This window comes from Crocodylus siamensis, chromosome 4 (genome assembly GCF_052110815.1).
Source record: "Crocodylus siamensis isolate JL-2025a chromosome 4, ASM5211081v1, whole genome shotgun sequence".
NCBI classification, from domain to species: Eukaryota; Metazoa; Chordata; order Crocodylia; family Crocodylidae; genus Crocodylus; species Crocodylus siamensis.
In genome coordinates this window covers 1673548-1687622 of record NC_143398.1, presented here as the reverse complement: position 1 = coordinate 1687622, position 14075 = coordinate 1673548, and the positions used below count along the sequence as shown (strand labels likewise).

The 14075-nt window shown below is 47.9% G+C and overlaps 1 protein-coding gene across 6 annotated transcripts in view; it reads right to left on the bottom strand.

Annotated features, from left to right (window-relative positions):
- PPP6R2 (protein phosphatase 6 regulatory subunit 2) overlaps positions 1 to 14075 on the bottom strand; it is a 154658-nt gene that overhangs the window by 79426 nt on the left and 61157 nt on the right. For all 6 annotated transcript variants that reach the window (XR_016441666.1, XM_090041388.1, XM_090041393.1 and 3 more), the window contains one exon: positions 9196 to 9441. Coding sequence is in view for 5 of the 6 variants with exons in the window: in XM_090041388.1 (XP_089897514.1) it covers positions 9196 to 9422 (227 nt within the window). In the remaining variant the exon portion in view is untranslated. The remainder of the gene's footprint in view (positions 1 to 9195; positions 9442 to 14075) is intronic.

Sequence of the window (14075 nt, the reverse complement as noted above, 5' to 3'; positions counted from 1 at the left end):
CAGCCTTTTCTTGTGGAGGCTGAACAGGTTCAGGTCCCATCGCCTCTCCTCGTAGGGTCTGCCCTGCTGCCCCCGACCATGCGAGTGGCCTCCTCTGGACCCTCTCCATGATGTCCACATCCCTCCTGAAGTGCGGCGCCCAGACCTGGACGCAGTACTCCAGCTGCGGCCTGACCAGTGCCGCATAGAGGGGGAGGATCACCTCCTTGGACCTGCTCGAGATGCATCTGTGCATGCACGACAAGGTGCAGTTGGGCCTGGCATCCCCACACTCCCAGCCCATGTCCATCTTGGCGTCAATGATGACTCCAAGATCCTTTTCTGCCTCTGCGCTGATGAGAAGGGAGTTCCCCAACCTGTAGGTATGCTGCTGGTTCTTCCTCCCCACGTGCAGCACCTCGTACTTGTCGGTGCTGAATCCCATCCTGTTCTCATCTGCCCACCCCTGTAACCTGTCTAGGTCTGATTGCAGCCTATTCCTTCCTTCTAGCGTGCCCACATCCCCCCACATCTTAGTGTCATCAGCAAATTTGAGCAGGGTGCTTTTTACCCCCTCGTCCAAGTCGCTGATGAAGATGTTGAACAGCACAGGCCCGAGGACCGAGCCCTGGGGGACCCCACTGCCCACGTCCCTCCAGGTTGAAAATGACCCGTCCACCACCGCTCTCTGGGTGCGGCCCTCCAGCCAATTTGTGACCCATCTGACTGTGATGCCAGAGTCACCCAGTTTCTTAATGAGAATGGGGTGAGAGACAGTGTTGAAGGCCTTTCTAAAGTCCAGAAAGACTATGTCCACCGTAACACCTGCATCCAAGGATTTGGTGACCTGGTCGTAGAAGGCCACCAGGTTGCTCTGACAGGACCTGCCTTGAATGAACCCGCGTTGGTTGCCCCTAAGCATGATCTCCCCGCCGGCCTCTCGCAGACATGCACCAGGATAACTCTCTCAAAGAGCTTCCCCAGGACTGAGGTAAGACTGACTGGCCTATAGTTTCCCGGATCCTCCTTCCTCCCTTTTTTGAAGATGGGAACCACACTGGCCCTCTTCCAGTCCTCTGGCACCACACCAGAGCACCATGAGTGCTCGTAAAGCTGTGGCAGGGGTCCCGCAATGACCTCTGCTAATTCCCTCAGCACTCGGGGGTGAAGATCGTCAGGACCTGCTGATTTAAATACAAGACAGCCCTGCTAGTGTGAAGTCAGGTAGAAAGCAGGGCAGGGTAGCACCTTATAGACCAACATATTCAGAGGCATGGAATAGTCGGTAAGGTGCCCCGGCCTTCTTTCTACTGAAGTTAAACAAGCTTGACATGAATTGGTCTTCTTGAAAAAAATCATAGCATCAGAGGCAGTGAGGGTTGGGAGGGACCACAGGAGGTCACATCTCGTCCAACCCCCTGCTCTAAGCAGGACTAGCTCCAATGCCATCATCCCAGCCAGGGCTTTGTCTGTTAGGGTCTTCAAAACCTCCAAGGATGGAGATTGCACCACCTCTCTGGAGAGCCTGTTCCAGTGCTTTACTACCCTCCTAGTGAGAATATTCTTCCTAATATATAACCTCAACTTCCCTTGCTGCAACTTGAGACCATTGCTCCTTGTTCTGTCATCACTGAGAACATTCCAGCTCCAGAACTATTTGCTTTTTAGGGGTGAAGTGTCCTAGACAAACCTAACTGGGTTCAGAATAGATGGATTCAAGCCAGAAGAGGTGCAGAGAAGAGCTACGAAGACACCCAGGGAAGCATGGAGGCGATCCGGCAAAGGAAAACCACATGTGCTTGGCTGCTTAAGCCTTGCAAAATGAAAGCTAAGAGGTATCCAACTGCTGCATATAAATACACGGGGGGCAAGACAAACACCAGGGAGCGAGAGGAGCTGTTTCAGCTACGGGATGATGCCAGCTCAATAAACAGGTCATGACTACATTTAGGCTGGAAATCAAAAGGATCCCAAGCACCAGAGCTGGGAGGAGCAAGAAAGGCCTCCCCATCAGAACAGTGACAACAAAACTATGACATCCAAGATGGAGCTCAGTGAGCTTACAGAGGAGTCTATAGGCTGGTCCTGCTTGGAGCAGGGGGTTGGACTAGATGTGACCTCCTAGATCCCTTCTGGCCCTGATCTTTTCACTATATTTCACAAGTTTTGTTTCCTAAGAATCAGACCAGCTTGCACATGACATTCAGTTGGCAGATGCGGGAGCTCCGAGTGCACCCCACTGCCATGTAGGCTTCTAGTTCAAAACAACTAACAAATGAACCTGAAGCTCTCCTCCCACAGAAAACATTTAACCAAACAAGCAGCTCAACATCCTTTGCAAGCCAGCACGAGGATGCCAAGGCCATTCCTGCGCTTGTGATTTAATGTCTTGCAAGGATTCCACGGGGCCCCGATGGAATGATAACTGCTTCATGGAAGCGCAAATCGTTGGATGTCAGCCCAGAGCAACACAACTGATAAAGGTCAAGACTGCTGTTACCTACAAATACCCTTATGGGCTATTGATTCTCCACACAGGAAAACAGAGCCCAGTGAATCAGCATTCAGGCTACAGGGAAAAGGAAAACATCGGCCCTTCCAAATCAAAGGCTCCTGCATGTCTCCAGCATAGAAAACCATCCCCTTCCAAACACTCCAACCACCAGCATTTATATCTCAGATAATTTTAGCTAGATTAGGCTGCTCTCTTTAGACATGGTCTATACCAGTGGTTCCCAACCTTTTGTGTACCAGGGCCCATTTGTAAACATCAATGGCCAGTCTCGACCCAGTGCCTCTCACTCTTGACCCACTGCCTCACGCCCCCAGATGCCAGGGTGTGGGGCAGTGGGTGGGTATGTAGGGCATGGGAGGCCCCCAAGCAGCCCCTTGCAAGCTGGAACTCTGATAGCCTGCAAGGGAAAAAGCCATGGTTTCCCACTTTTTTCTCCGTTAAGGAGAATCTGTTTTTAAAGTTTGTTGATGAATTTTTAAACATTGTTTGTGATCCTTTCAAATATTCTTGCAACCCACTTTTGGGTTGCAACCCGTGGGTTGAGAAATGCTGATTTATGCCATTTCTACAGCAAGAAAACTATTGTGATTAGGGACATGTGTTTTGATTTTACCCACAATTATATCAAATCCACACTTGGTGCATAAAGTTGCATGGGAGTAGTTAGACTGGTATAATGTGTTCCTCACAGTGTACCTGCCTCCACAACAAGAAGGATATGGGGACTATACTAGCATGCAGAGTCAGGAAGATTTCCAAAACACTTTTTCTCCGAGCTCAGGGAAGGCGTCTGCTCAAGAGAAGGGCAAAGAAAGCACAAGGACATCCTCAAGGCCAATCTGAAGAAATACATCAGCATCAACACATGGGACACTATCACCCAGGACCGCCCCAAAAGGAGAAAGGGTCTACTGCAAGGATCTCAGGACTCTGAAACTTCACAAAGACAACACAAGATGGAAAAGCGGGAAAGGCAGAAACAACGTAGCGTGGACCGAACCGAGAAACCAGAGCCACCCACCCCGCACAGAAACACGTGCCTGAGTACAGCAGAGTCTGTCAATCCCAGATTGGCATCATCAGGGTAGGGCTAGGATTCAGAGTGACCTCAACAAATTGGAGGATTGAGACAAAAGAAATCTCATGAGGTTCAACAAGGACAAGTGCAAAGTCCTGCACTTAGGAGGGAACAATCCCATGCACTGGTGCAGGCTGGGCGTGACAGGCTGAGCAGCAGCTCTGCAGAAAAGGACCTGGGGGAGATAGGGGACAAGGAGCTGAACAGGAGCCAGCAGTGTGCCCTTGGTGGCAAGAAGGCGACTGGCATCCTGGGCTGCATCGGTAGGAGCGCTCCCAGTAGATTAAGGGCAGTGATTCTTCCCCTCTAGTCAGCACTGAGGAGGCCAAATCTGGAGTCCTGTGTCCAGTTCTGCCCCCCTACTACACAAAGGATGTGGACACACTGGAGAGAGTCCAGTGGAAGGCAACAAAAATGATTCAGGGGCTTGGGGACAGGACTGGTGAAGAGAGGCTGAGGGAAATGGGTCTACTCAGTCTGCAGAAGTGAAGACTGAGGGGGATTGAAGAGCAGCCTTCACCTCCCTGCAGGGTGGTTGTGAAGAGGATGGAGCTGGGCTGTTCCCCATGGGGGCAGATGACAGGACAAGAAACAATGGGCTCAGGCTGCAGCAAGGGAAGCTGAGGTTGGATATTAGGAAGAACTTTCTCACGAGGAGGGTGGTAAAGCACTGGAACAGGCTCCCCAGAGAGGTGGTGGAGTCTCCATCCTTGGAGGTTTAGGGTTAGGGCTTGGCGTTGACAAAGCCCTGGCTGGGACGATGTAGTTGGGGCAGGTCCTGCTTTGAGGAGGGGTTGGACTAGATGTGATCTCCTGAGCTCCCTTCCCACCTGAATTTTCTGATTCTATGATTCAGACCCACAGATAAGACAATCATGGAAGTCAACCATCCTCAACCGCACAGGACTGACCAATTCATCATCATCAGAAAACTAGCATAGCGAAAAGGGTTCTCTCTTTTTGTTTGTGATGTCGTCTAAATTTAGCCTCAGGAATAAAACAGACAGCATAAAAATGAGAGAGTTACTAGCAAGCTCCTAGATTTGCTGACAGCAACACGCAAAACCCCTTAGTACAAAGTTTGCAATATTCATCATCTGTGCTACTCTGTTGTTAGATGTACTTTGGCATTCAGAAAGCAAACCACAATGCATAAATATCGTGAGAACACCTCCACCGACATACATAACAGAGAGTGCACATATCTCGTGATCTCGTTTTGTTGTGACCTGCATCCACCCTGCTCTCATTTCAGTCATCCAAGGCTTGGTTACATCTAACATAGGTTGTGAATTGCATAGGATGCAACATAGTGCAAGTAAAACCTTCAGATACTGTATTTCTCTTCACAAGCAAGATGTGGAACTACCAACACATCTTGGAGAAAAACAATCAGCGGTAACAACTGCCTGTTGGGGAGGCACTGAGGTCCCGGCGGGGAGGGGAGTTGGGAGTCCAGCAAGAGTGGTCGTTCCTTAAGGAGATGATCCTTCATGCCCAAAGGGAGGTAATCCCAACACGGCTCAAAGGGGTCAGGAGTGCCCAAAAGCCCCCATGGCTCACCAAAATCATCCAGGAATGTCTCAAAGCCAAAATACAGGCATACACCCAATGGAAGGGAGGGGCCATCACCAGGGAGGACTATACCTCCATTGCTCAAGGCTGTAGGGGGCCTGTTAGGAAGGCCAGGCGGAGACGGGACTGGGACTAGCAACCCAGATCAAGGACAACAAGAAGTCCTTTTTTAAATACATAGCGGGTAAAAAGAAGGTACCAGGTCACATAGGGCCTCTGCAGGATACGCTAGGAAATCTAGTGGTCACGCCAGATGACAAAGCTAATCTATTTAATAATTTCTTTGCCTCCATCTTTGAGCAGGGGGATCCCCGACAGAGCCAGGGAAGGGGCTGCCAGGCCCAGACTCAGAGAGGACCTAGTTAGGGAACTTCTGGAGGGACTGGATGTGTTCAAATCAGCTGGTCCTGACGATCTCCACCCCCGAGTGCTAAGGGAATTGGCAGAGGTCATTGCAGGACCCCTGGCACAGCTGTATGAGCACTTGTGGTGCTCTGGTGTAGTGCCAGAGGACTGGAAAAGGACCAGTGTGGTCCCCATTTTCAAAAAAGGGAGGAAGGAGGATCCAGGAAACTACAGGCCCATTAGTCTTACCTCAGTCCTGGGGAAGCTCTCTGAGAAAATTATCCAGGAGCACATCTGCAAGGGGCAAGCAAGGGAGTGTATGCTTAGGGGCAACCAACACGGGTTCATTCAAGGCAGGTCCTGTCAGAGCAACCTGGTGGCCTTCTACAACCAGATCACCAAATCCTTGGATGCAGGTGTTACGGTGGACGTAGTCTTTTTGGACTTTAGAAAGGCCTTCGACACTGTCTCTCACCCCATTCTCATTAAGAAACTAGGGGACTGTGGCGTCAATGCCTACACAGTCAGATGGGTCACAAATTGGCTGGAGGGCCGCACCCAGAGAGCGGTGGTGGACGGGTCATTTTCGACCTGGAGGGATGTGGGCAGTGGGGTCCCCCAGGGCTCGGTCCTTGGGCCTGCGCTGTTCAACATCTTCATCAGCAACTTGGACAAGGGGGTGAAAAGCACCTTGTTCAAGTTCATGGATGATACTAAGATGTGGGGAGAAGTGGGCACGCTGGAGGAGAGGGACAGGCTGCAATTGGATCTGGACAGGTTACAGGGGTGGGCAAACGAGAACAGGATCGGATTTAGTACAGACAAGTGCAATGTGCTGCACCTGGGGAGGAAGAACCAGCAGCATACCTACAAGCTGGAGAACTCCCTTCTCATCAGCGCAGAGGCAGAAAAGGATCTTGGAGTCATTATTGGTGCCAAGATGAACATGGGCTGTCATTGTGGGGACGCGGTCAGGAAGGCTAACCAGCATCGAGGGGGTCCAGAGGAGGGCCACTCGCATGATCAGGGGGCAGCAGGGCAGGCCCTATGAGGAGAGGCGACAGGACCTGAACCTGTTCAGCCTCCACAAGAGAAGACTGAGGGGATCTGGTGGCCATCTACAAACTGGCCAAGGGAGACCACCAGGCAATGGGAGAGTCCCTGTTTCCCCGAGCACTACTGGGAGTAACGAGTAATAACAGCCATAGGTTGACTTAGAGTAGATTCAGACGAGACATCAGGAGGTGCTACTTTTAGTCAGGGCAGCTAGGATCTGGAACCAGCTTCCAAGGGGAGTGGTCCTAGCTCCTACCCTGGGAGGTCTTCAAAAGGAGGCTCGATAATCACCTGGCTGGGGTCGTTTGTCCCCAGTACTCTTTCCTGCCCATGGCAGGGGGTCGGACTTGATGATCTGCTCAGGTCCCTTCTGACCCTACTAACTATGAACTATGAAACAACTATGAAACTATGGCTAGACAAAGTACTGGTGGAAGGCATGGAAGTACTGAAAATAAAAAGAACTTTGATTTGATTAAACAGGACCACCAAAGCGTTCTGCACAGATGTGTGAAACCCATGGAAGGATTCACTTTCCTAGAACCAGTCACTGCCCCAGCTGCAGAATATGCTTGGACCCTGGAAATGGGGCACAAAGGGGCACACTCCCTAAATATAACACACACCTTTGTTTCTTCAAGGCAAAATGAAGAAAAAGGGTTTTTCCAGAGTTATCGCTGCAAAGAGCAGGGACAGAGACTCACCCTCTGTTTCCTACATAGCTAAAATGGAGTCCCTGGCTGCTGCTGAAGACTGGTTTCTCAAAGGGTGGAGCTATGCTTTTGAAAAGAGCTAAAAACCCTGTGCCAGTGGTTTTTAACCTTTTCAGACTTGCGGCATCCCCAGATAGATTCAAGGCACCCCTCCAAAAAGTCCAGGTCCTGGTTTTCACTCTTTTTGTGAATACAGAAAAATAACAGGTCTGTTGCAAAGACCTCAGAAAGCACCCAGCTATGGATTCCTACTTGAAATCTCTGGGTTTCTTTTGTGAATCATGCTTGTAAAATGTACCAGTACTATCACTGTGTGGCACCCCAGATGGCATGACACCCTGGTTCAGAATCACTGCCTTGTGCTAAAATGCTAGAGTCTGAGCTAAAGAGGGTATGAGACAGACCAGGAGCAGACAGCAAGACTGCCCTTGACTGGTTAGCTTCATTAGTGGAACACTGAGACCACTAAAAAAGAGAGACAATTGTTAACACTTGGAAAGTGAACCAGCATGAGCCATTCAGTGAACTGACTCCCTCAGTTACTCAAGCAGTAATACCACAGCCGCTGCACTCTGGAGCAGAGATCACAACACAGCACTTCTATCCCAGGCAGAAAATCAGTTTGCCTGATTAAAAACTGAGGAGGGGGGTCAATTTTAGGGGGAAAAGGTGCATTTTGTATGTGAGAGAATATGGCATTGTCTCATGGCTCAACAGTACCTCTCCAGTCTCACTAAACAAGAGCACTAACAGACTCCCCAACACAAGGAAGAGACATCCATCCTCACTGGAAAAGGCAGCTAGTCTCTAAGACCTCACCTTGCAGGAAAGGTAGGGTTTTCACCAGAAAAGGTAGGTTTTCTGCATCATTCTGGGGAATGAGCGGGAATGGTAATGACAGGCTGGACGGGTTCCATCAAGGACACTGCAGTTTACCTATACCAACGCATACTGTTGCAAACCAACAATAGACAACACAATTAATAATGCTGCCTCCATAAAGTCTGATGCTATACATTATCTGATAGGCATCTTCACTTGTATGAGTAGCCACCTAAGGCAGGCCTCATGGTTCCTTCTGCTCATACATACTTTACAGCTGAAATATTACAACTGCCCACCCTACATGCAGCAACATGGCACATCATGTGTCACACACATGCCACTGTCTCTCATCTAGACAGTACATCAATGACATCATCACTAACCATCTGCTTTTTAGATTTCTAGCATCTATGGTAGTAATTGCCCCGATCAAATCTCCTGAGGGCACACACTTACTTGTATGCCTGCATCAAATTCCCTGCCTTGAATGCAGCACAGAAACAAAACTGGTTCACCTATCTCCAAAACACAAGAGCAGTTAGTCGAACCTATGTGTGTAAATATGATTTGATACTTGGCAGGTGGCTTGTATTTGGCTGCGGAGAGGAAGAGCTCTTTAAAATGTCCCTAATATGAACATCCAGTTGCTACTCTAGAACGCTTTCAGGCAATTACGCACTTAAGGTGCAAGCAGCAGTATGCAAATAGCTAGCTTTCATCTGTGGGAGAGCTCCAAATCTCATACAGACTGCATACATTTTAAGCCAATGATGCTCAGTGAACCTGTAGCTCAGCAAACATCACCCACTTCATTTGGGGTGACTGTGACCACAGAATGATGATCAACAGGGAGCTTCTGAAAAGTTTCCAATAAAAAGTTTGATTTAAGAAAACAGCAAACACAAATGCAATGAACCCAGGCAAAAAATCAGAGCACATACTTAAATGGTTAGTCATGTCAAAGCACTAAGACAGCAAAGTATTTCACAACCCAAACTTCAAGGTCTTTTTCCTGGGCAGCAAGTTTAATTTGCCTTATGGCACAAAATACTCTGGTGGCTATTTCTACATTCATTTTTCTTCCCAGAAAGCAAAGAAGGCGTACATACTTGAAGCGGACCTTCTCCTCCATGTCCATGGGGGGCTCATGGGTGATGAGGTTGACCAGGTCCTCCATGCACTGCTGCTGGCAGATGAAGTCCAGCAGTTTACGGTTCTGTGCCTTGCACTCCTGTAGGATGTCATCTTCGTCCATCAACTCATGCAGCGTCACATCCTCCTTATCCAGCAGCTTGTCCACATGCGATGTTGTGTTCAAATCAAACTTCCAGAACATGATGATGGGACACACCTACCTGTAACGTACAAGAAGGTATGTTAATATTCAGGCTTTGCAAGTCAATTCTCTGCTATTTCCCCCCTAACATGGGGACAGAACTGCTGCCGCAATGCTGCTGCTGGGATGCCTCTCACACCCATTGAAAAAGATTAAGCCTGTGAATAGTCCTAGGAAAGACGAGAGGAGCACCTGTGTCCTTTAATGCTTCGCTAGGCTGGGGCACAACATTCTGCTTTCACAGGGTCAAGCCATTCCACTATGAATATGTTACCATGACCTATATTACTATATTGAGTCCTAGCCACAGTCATGGACTAGGTCCCCAGCATGCCAGGCCTTGTGCAAACACAGAACAAAAAGACAGATTTTAATCTGCCCCAACAGGGCAGGGGCTATAAAACAACAGAGACTAGAGAGAGATGGATGCACCACAACAGGACAGCAGAAGTGAATAATGGGATAGCACTGGTCAGTGAGACAGAGAGCAACCTCAGCACACCAGCAGCCAAATTACTAATGAGATTTTTATTGGTGTGATAGCATAGGAGAGTGTTTTGCGATGAGATCTGATGACAGATAATGAGATATACTCTCTCTAAACACCCACGACATAGCACAGGAGAAAGTATAACAGTGCTTGTTCGAAAATGTAACACAGGGCTGACAGAGGGGCTGAAATCCCAATCATGGGTTGTGAAATGTGATCCAGAGGCAGGATGGTAACTTTGAGGTTAAACAGAACCCAACGACCAGTAATTTTTCCTTTCTGAAATTGGGCATCTAGTACGCTCTGATCCATCACAATTGAGTTATTTCTCCCTCTCCAACCATGCGATGTATTAAAAAACAAAAAACCTTCTTACTGGCTTCAGGACATATGAACAACAGAGGGAGCTACTCAGGGAACTGACCCCCTTCGACAACCCCAGCCACCTGCCCATGCCAAGACACCAGCAGATTCTGCTTTAAAACCGTCTTAAAAAATAAAGTCTCTTGCTGGGAAATGGTTAATCTTTGCTTTACTCGTACATTTATTACACAAAAAAATAAGATGAAGGTTTAAGGCAAATCAAGACCCTGGTATTACGAGGATCTCAAGATTTCACCATTTCACTTCGCCAGGAATATTCTCCATTACAGCAAGGAAAGGAAAGGTGATGGGAGAATGAGGATTAGTTATTTCCCCTCCTCCCAGCATTCAGTGCTAAAAAAAGAGAAGTCCTTAGCCGGGGTGGAACAGAAGTTACAGGCATGTTTTACACTTGTGGGCACCTGGTGTTCTGTGATCCACTTACTGCAACCAGGAAAAAGCCACCAACAGGACTTAATGCCTAGTACACCGGTATATCCTGTTGTGCATTATTGTCTTTTCTTGCCTTTCCTATTTATCCACTACATGTAAGTTTTTAATAAGCAAAAGAAAAGGAAGAGACGATCTAAAGTTGCACCACCCAAGATAATGTATTTTAAAGTGACAGATAAAAGGATGCATGGAAGAGCAAATGGCTACACGCCAAAATGAGCTAAAAAAGTATGTTATTCTGTCCAAGAAATGACCATGGCTTGAGTGAGCCATGCCTAAAAGAGGGGATCTGTTAATGAATAGCTTGTCATCTTGAGAAACTCCTGAACATATTTGTCAGAAAGAACCAACAGGCTGTTTTACAACACACATGTCAAACAGCAGATCTTAAACTTTCATCCAATTTTATTCATGTCTTGTCAGCATTTAAATGTTCCAGCCACTCCAGCAATGCACAACTGCTTTTCCCTACTTGTGCAAGGCCTCAGCATACAAGGCCAGCAAGGAGAAGAGATTGTGTAAGAGCCATAATTTGGGGGAGATGAGAAGTCTGCTGCCAGCCAAAGACTCATCTTGTGGAAAAAAAGTAATGTAAAAATTCTACAAGGGTAAGGCCCCCAAACTTACTAAATCTCCTACCCAATGTAACTGCGAACCAGAACAGCTTTTAAGTATAGCTTCTGTCTGTGTATTAAGAATGATTCAAAGATGACTCCCTGAACCACCAAAACATACTTGTCTCCAGATGTCATCACCACAGAGGCAGGTCCTTGCTATCAAAAAAGGCTCAAAGCAGGAGTATGCTACAAGGTTACAGGCACAAACGCCTGGACTTTCTGAAAGTAGGGACCTGGACCCAAGCAAGAGCCAAACCCAAGGAAAGGAATATTGCAATATATCCCTGGTTGAGACCAAATAGTCTCTTCCCTTCCAGAGCACCGTAAAGACCAAGCTCACAATCCCTTGAAAAGCTCTCATTTGTGACAGTTTCTCATGACTATTTAAGCTTTAGAAAGTTAAACCTCTCTGAATCTAAACCAATTGAAAGCAAAACCTCTCTGAATCCAAACCAATAATCTCATGTGCTGCAACACTTGAGTTCGAGAGCTGGAACAGAAGTCTGCCCCTGTTCAAGAGAATCCAAAAAATGCAAAGATGCATCTAAACAAGCAAGCGTCAGAGTCCAGGAGTAAAAAGACTTGGGGGTCATCATTGACCACAAGATGAACATGAGCCTGCAATGTGATGCTGCGGCTAGTAAAGCGACCAAAATGCTGGTGTGCATCCATAGATGCTTCTTGAGCAAATCCCGGGACGTCATTCTCCCCTTGTACTCGGCCTCGGTGAGGCCGCAGCTCGAGTACTGCATCCAGTTTTGGGCTCCACAATTCAAAAAGGATGTGGAGAAGCTTGAGAAAGTGCAGAGGAGAGCCACGCGCATGATCAGAGGTCAGGAAAACAGATCTTACGATGACAGGCTGAGAGCCATGGGGCTCTTCAGCCTGGAAAAGCGCAAGCTCAGGGGTGATCTGGTGGCTGCCTATAAGTTTATCAGGGGTGACCACTGGGATGTGGGGGAACATCTGTTCACCAGAGCGCCCCAAGGGATGACGAGGTCGAATGGTCATAAACTACTGTGAGACTGTTTCAGGCTGGACTTAAGGAAGAATTAGTTGACTGTCCGAGCCCCCAAGGTCTGGAACAGCCTGCCAGCGGAGGTGGTTCAAGCACCTACACTGAACACCTTCAGAGCAAATTGGATGCTTATCTTGCTGGGATCCTATGACCCCAGCTGACTTCCTGCCCTTTGGGCGGGGGGCTGGACTCGATGAACTCCCGAGGTCCCTTCCAGCCCTAATGTCTATGAAATCTACGAAATCTGGATCATCAGGTTTCTAACAACTACTTGAAGATTCACTTATTAAATTCTCATTCCCACACATCAAATTGGTGCCTCAGTGGTAAGCTGATAACAAAGCTTGTTTGCTCAAATGGAGGTAGTTTTAATCATCAGACGCCCTTTGCTGAGCCCCTTTGAGCGGACAGCCCTAAAAGAGGTCTGATTGTCCCCACCAGCCGGTGCGCACTGCTATAAACAGATAATATAAGCAAAAGAAAAAGAAAAATCAACAAAAGCTTCCTACTGCAACAAGCTAGTCAACATTTTCCTTGTTCGGTCAGGATTTCTCACCTGTATCCTCCTGCCCCACTTTGGAATTACCACTAGGCCACAGACACCCTAGCACTGGCTGTCACAGGAATGGAAACCAAACCCCGAGGAAACCTTCCCGTGGTAGTTCTTGCTGCACAAAGTGGTTTGCAATTCTGGGAAACTTGTGAACAGCTTTTGGGAAACCACAGGCCTTCAGCTGAAAAGGCAATCACCCAGTGGTCCACAAAATAATTTGATTTCTGCTTCTGAAAATTCCACCGATAACCAGGAAAATGTGTAAAGAGGTATATCACCTCCACAGAACAGTTTCCAAATCCAGGCACTGGCATTTATATATATATATAAAATGGAGTGCTTTGGAGAGCAAATACTTGAAGCTCTCAGAACAAACACAAACTGAAATCTTATCCTGGGCAACTGGTTTAGAACAAGGAACATCTCCAATGCCCAGATCTGGACAAGCCCCTCAGAGGGTCCTAGGGAACATTTATGAAAATCAGAGGAAGTCTAGAAGGAATGTGGGCAGTTGAAACATCTGGTCAAAATGTAGAGACACTACTTTTCTGAAGAGGCAGTCAAGTCAAGTCAGTCCCGAGGCTGCTGCAACCGTTGGGAGACCTTAGATGCTGTGCATCATTGGTATTTCTTCGGGCAGAGTGATGGGTGGTACCCATCTCCTCTCTAGGTATGAACAGCTGTTGGCTCACAGGGAGCTCATCCACCCTTTGACAAGTCTTTTTTCTAGTCCTGCTGGGTGCCCACAGACCATCCTTGCCCCAGGCTAGCCCAACAACCCAACCATGGAACAGGCTGTATTGGTTTACATGGTACCAGAAAGCAGACCAAAAGAGGCCTGGCCAGACAGAGGTACCTATCAAGGAGTCATCTATGACATACCTGACACAGACTGACCATGAAAGCTATCACTGGACTGGTGATAAAATAAGGAACAGAAGCTATTAGTTGCTTGAAATGGGAAACAGGTCTACAATGCTTTAAAGTGCAGCACTGACAGGACAAATTGGCACTTGCAGACTGGCTTCCTGGGGAAGTAATGAAACCTTGAGGCATGTTCCCATCAGAAGAGTCTCAGTTCCACCAAAAATGTGGCCTTCACAGTCAGTCAGACTGGAGAGAACAAACACTGGGTGAAATTGGTCTTCCCTCCTTTCCT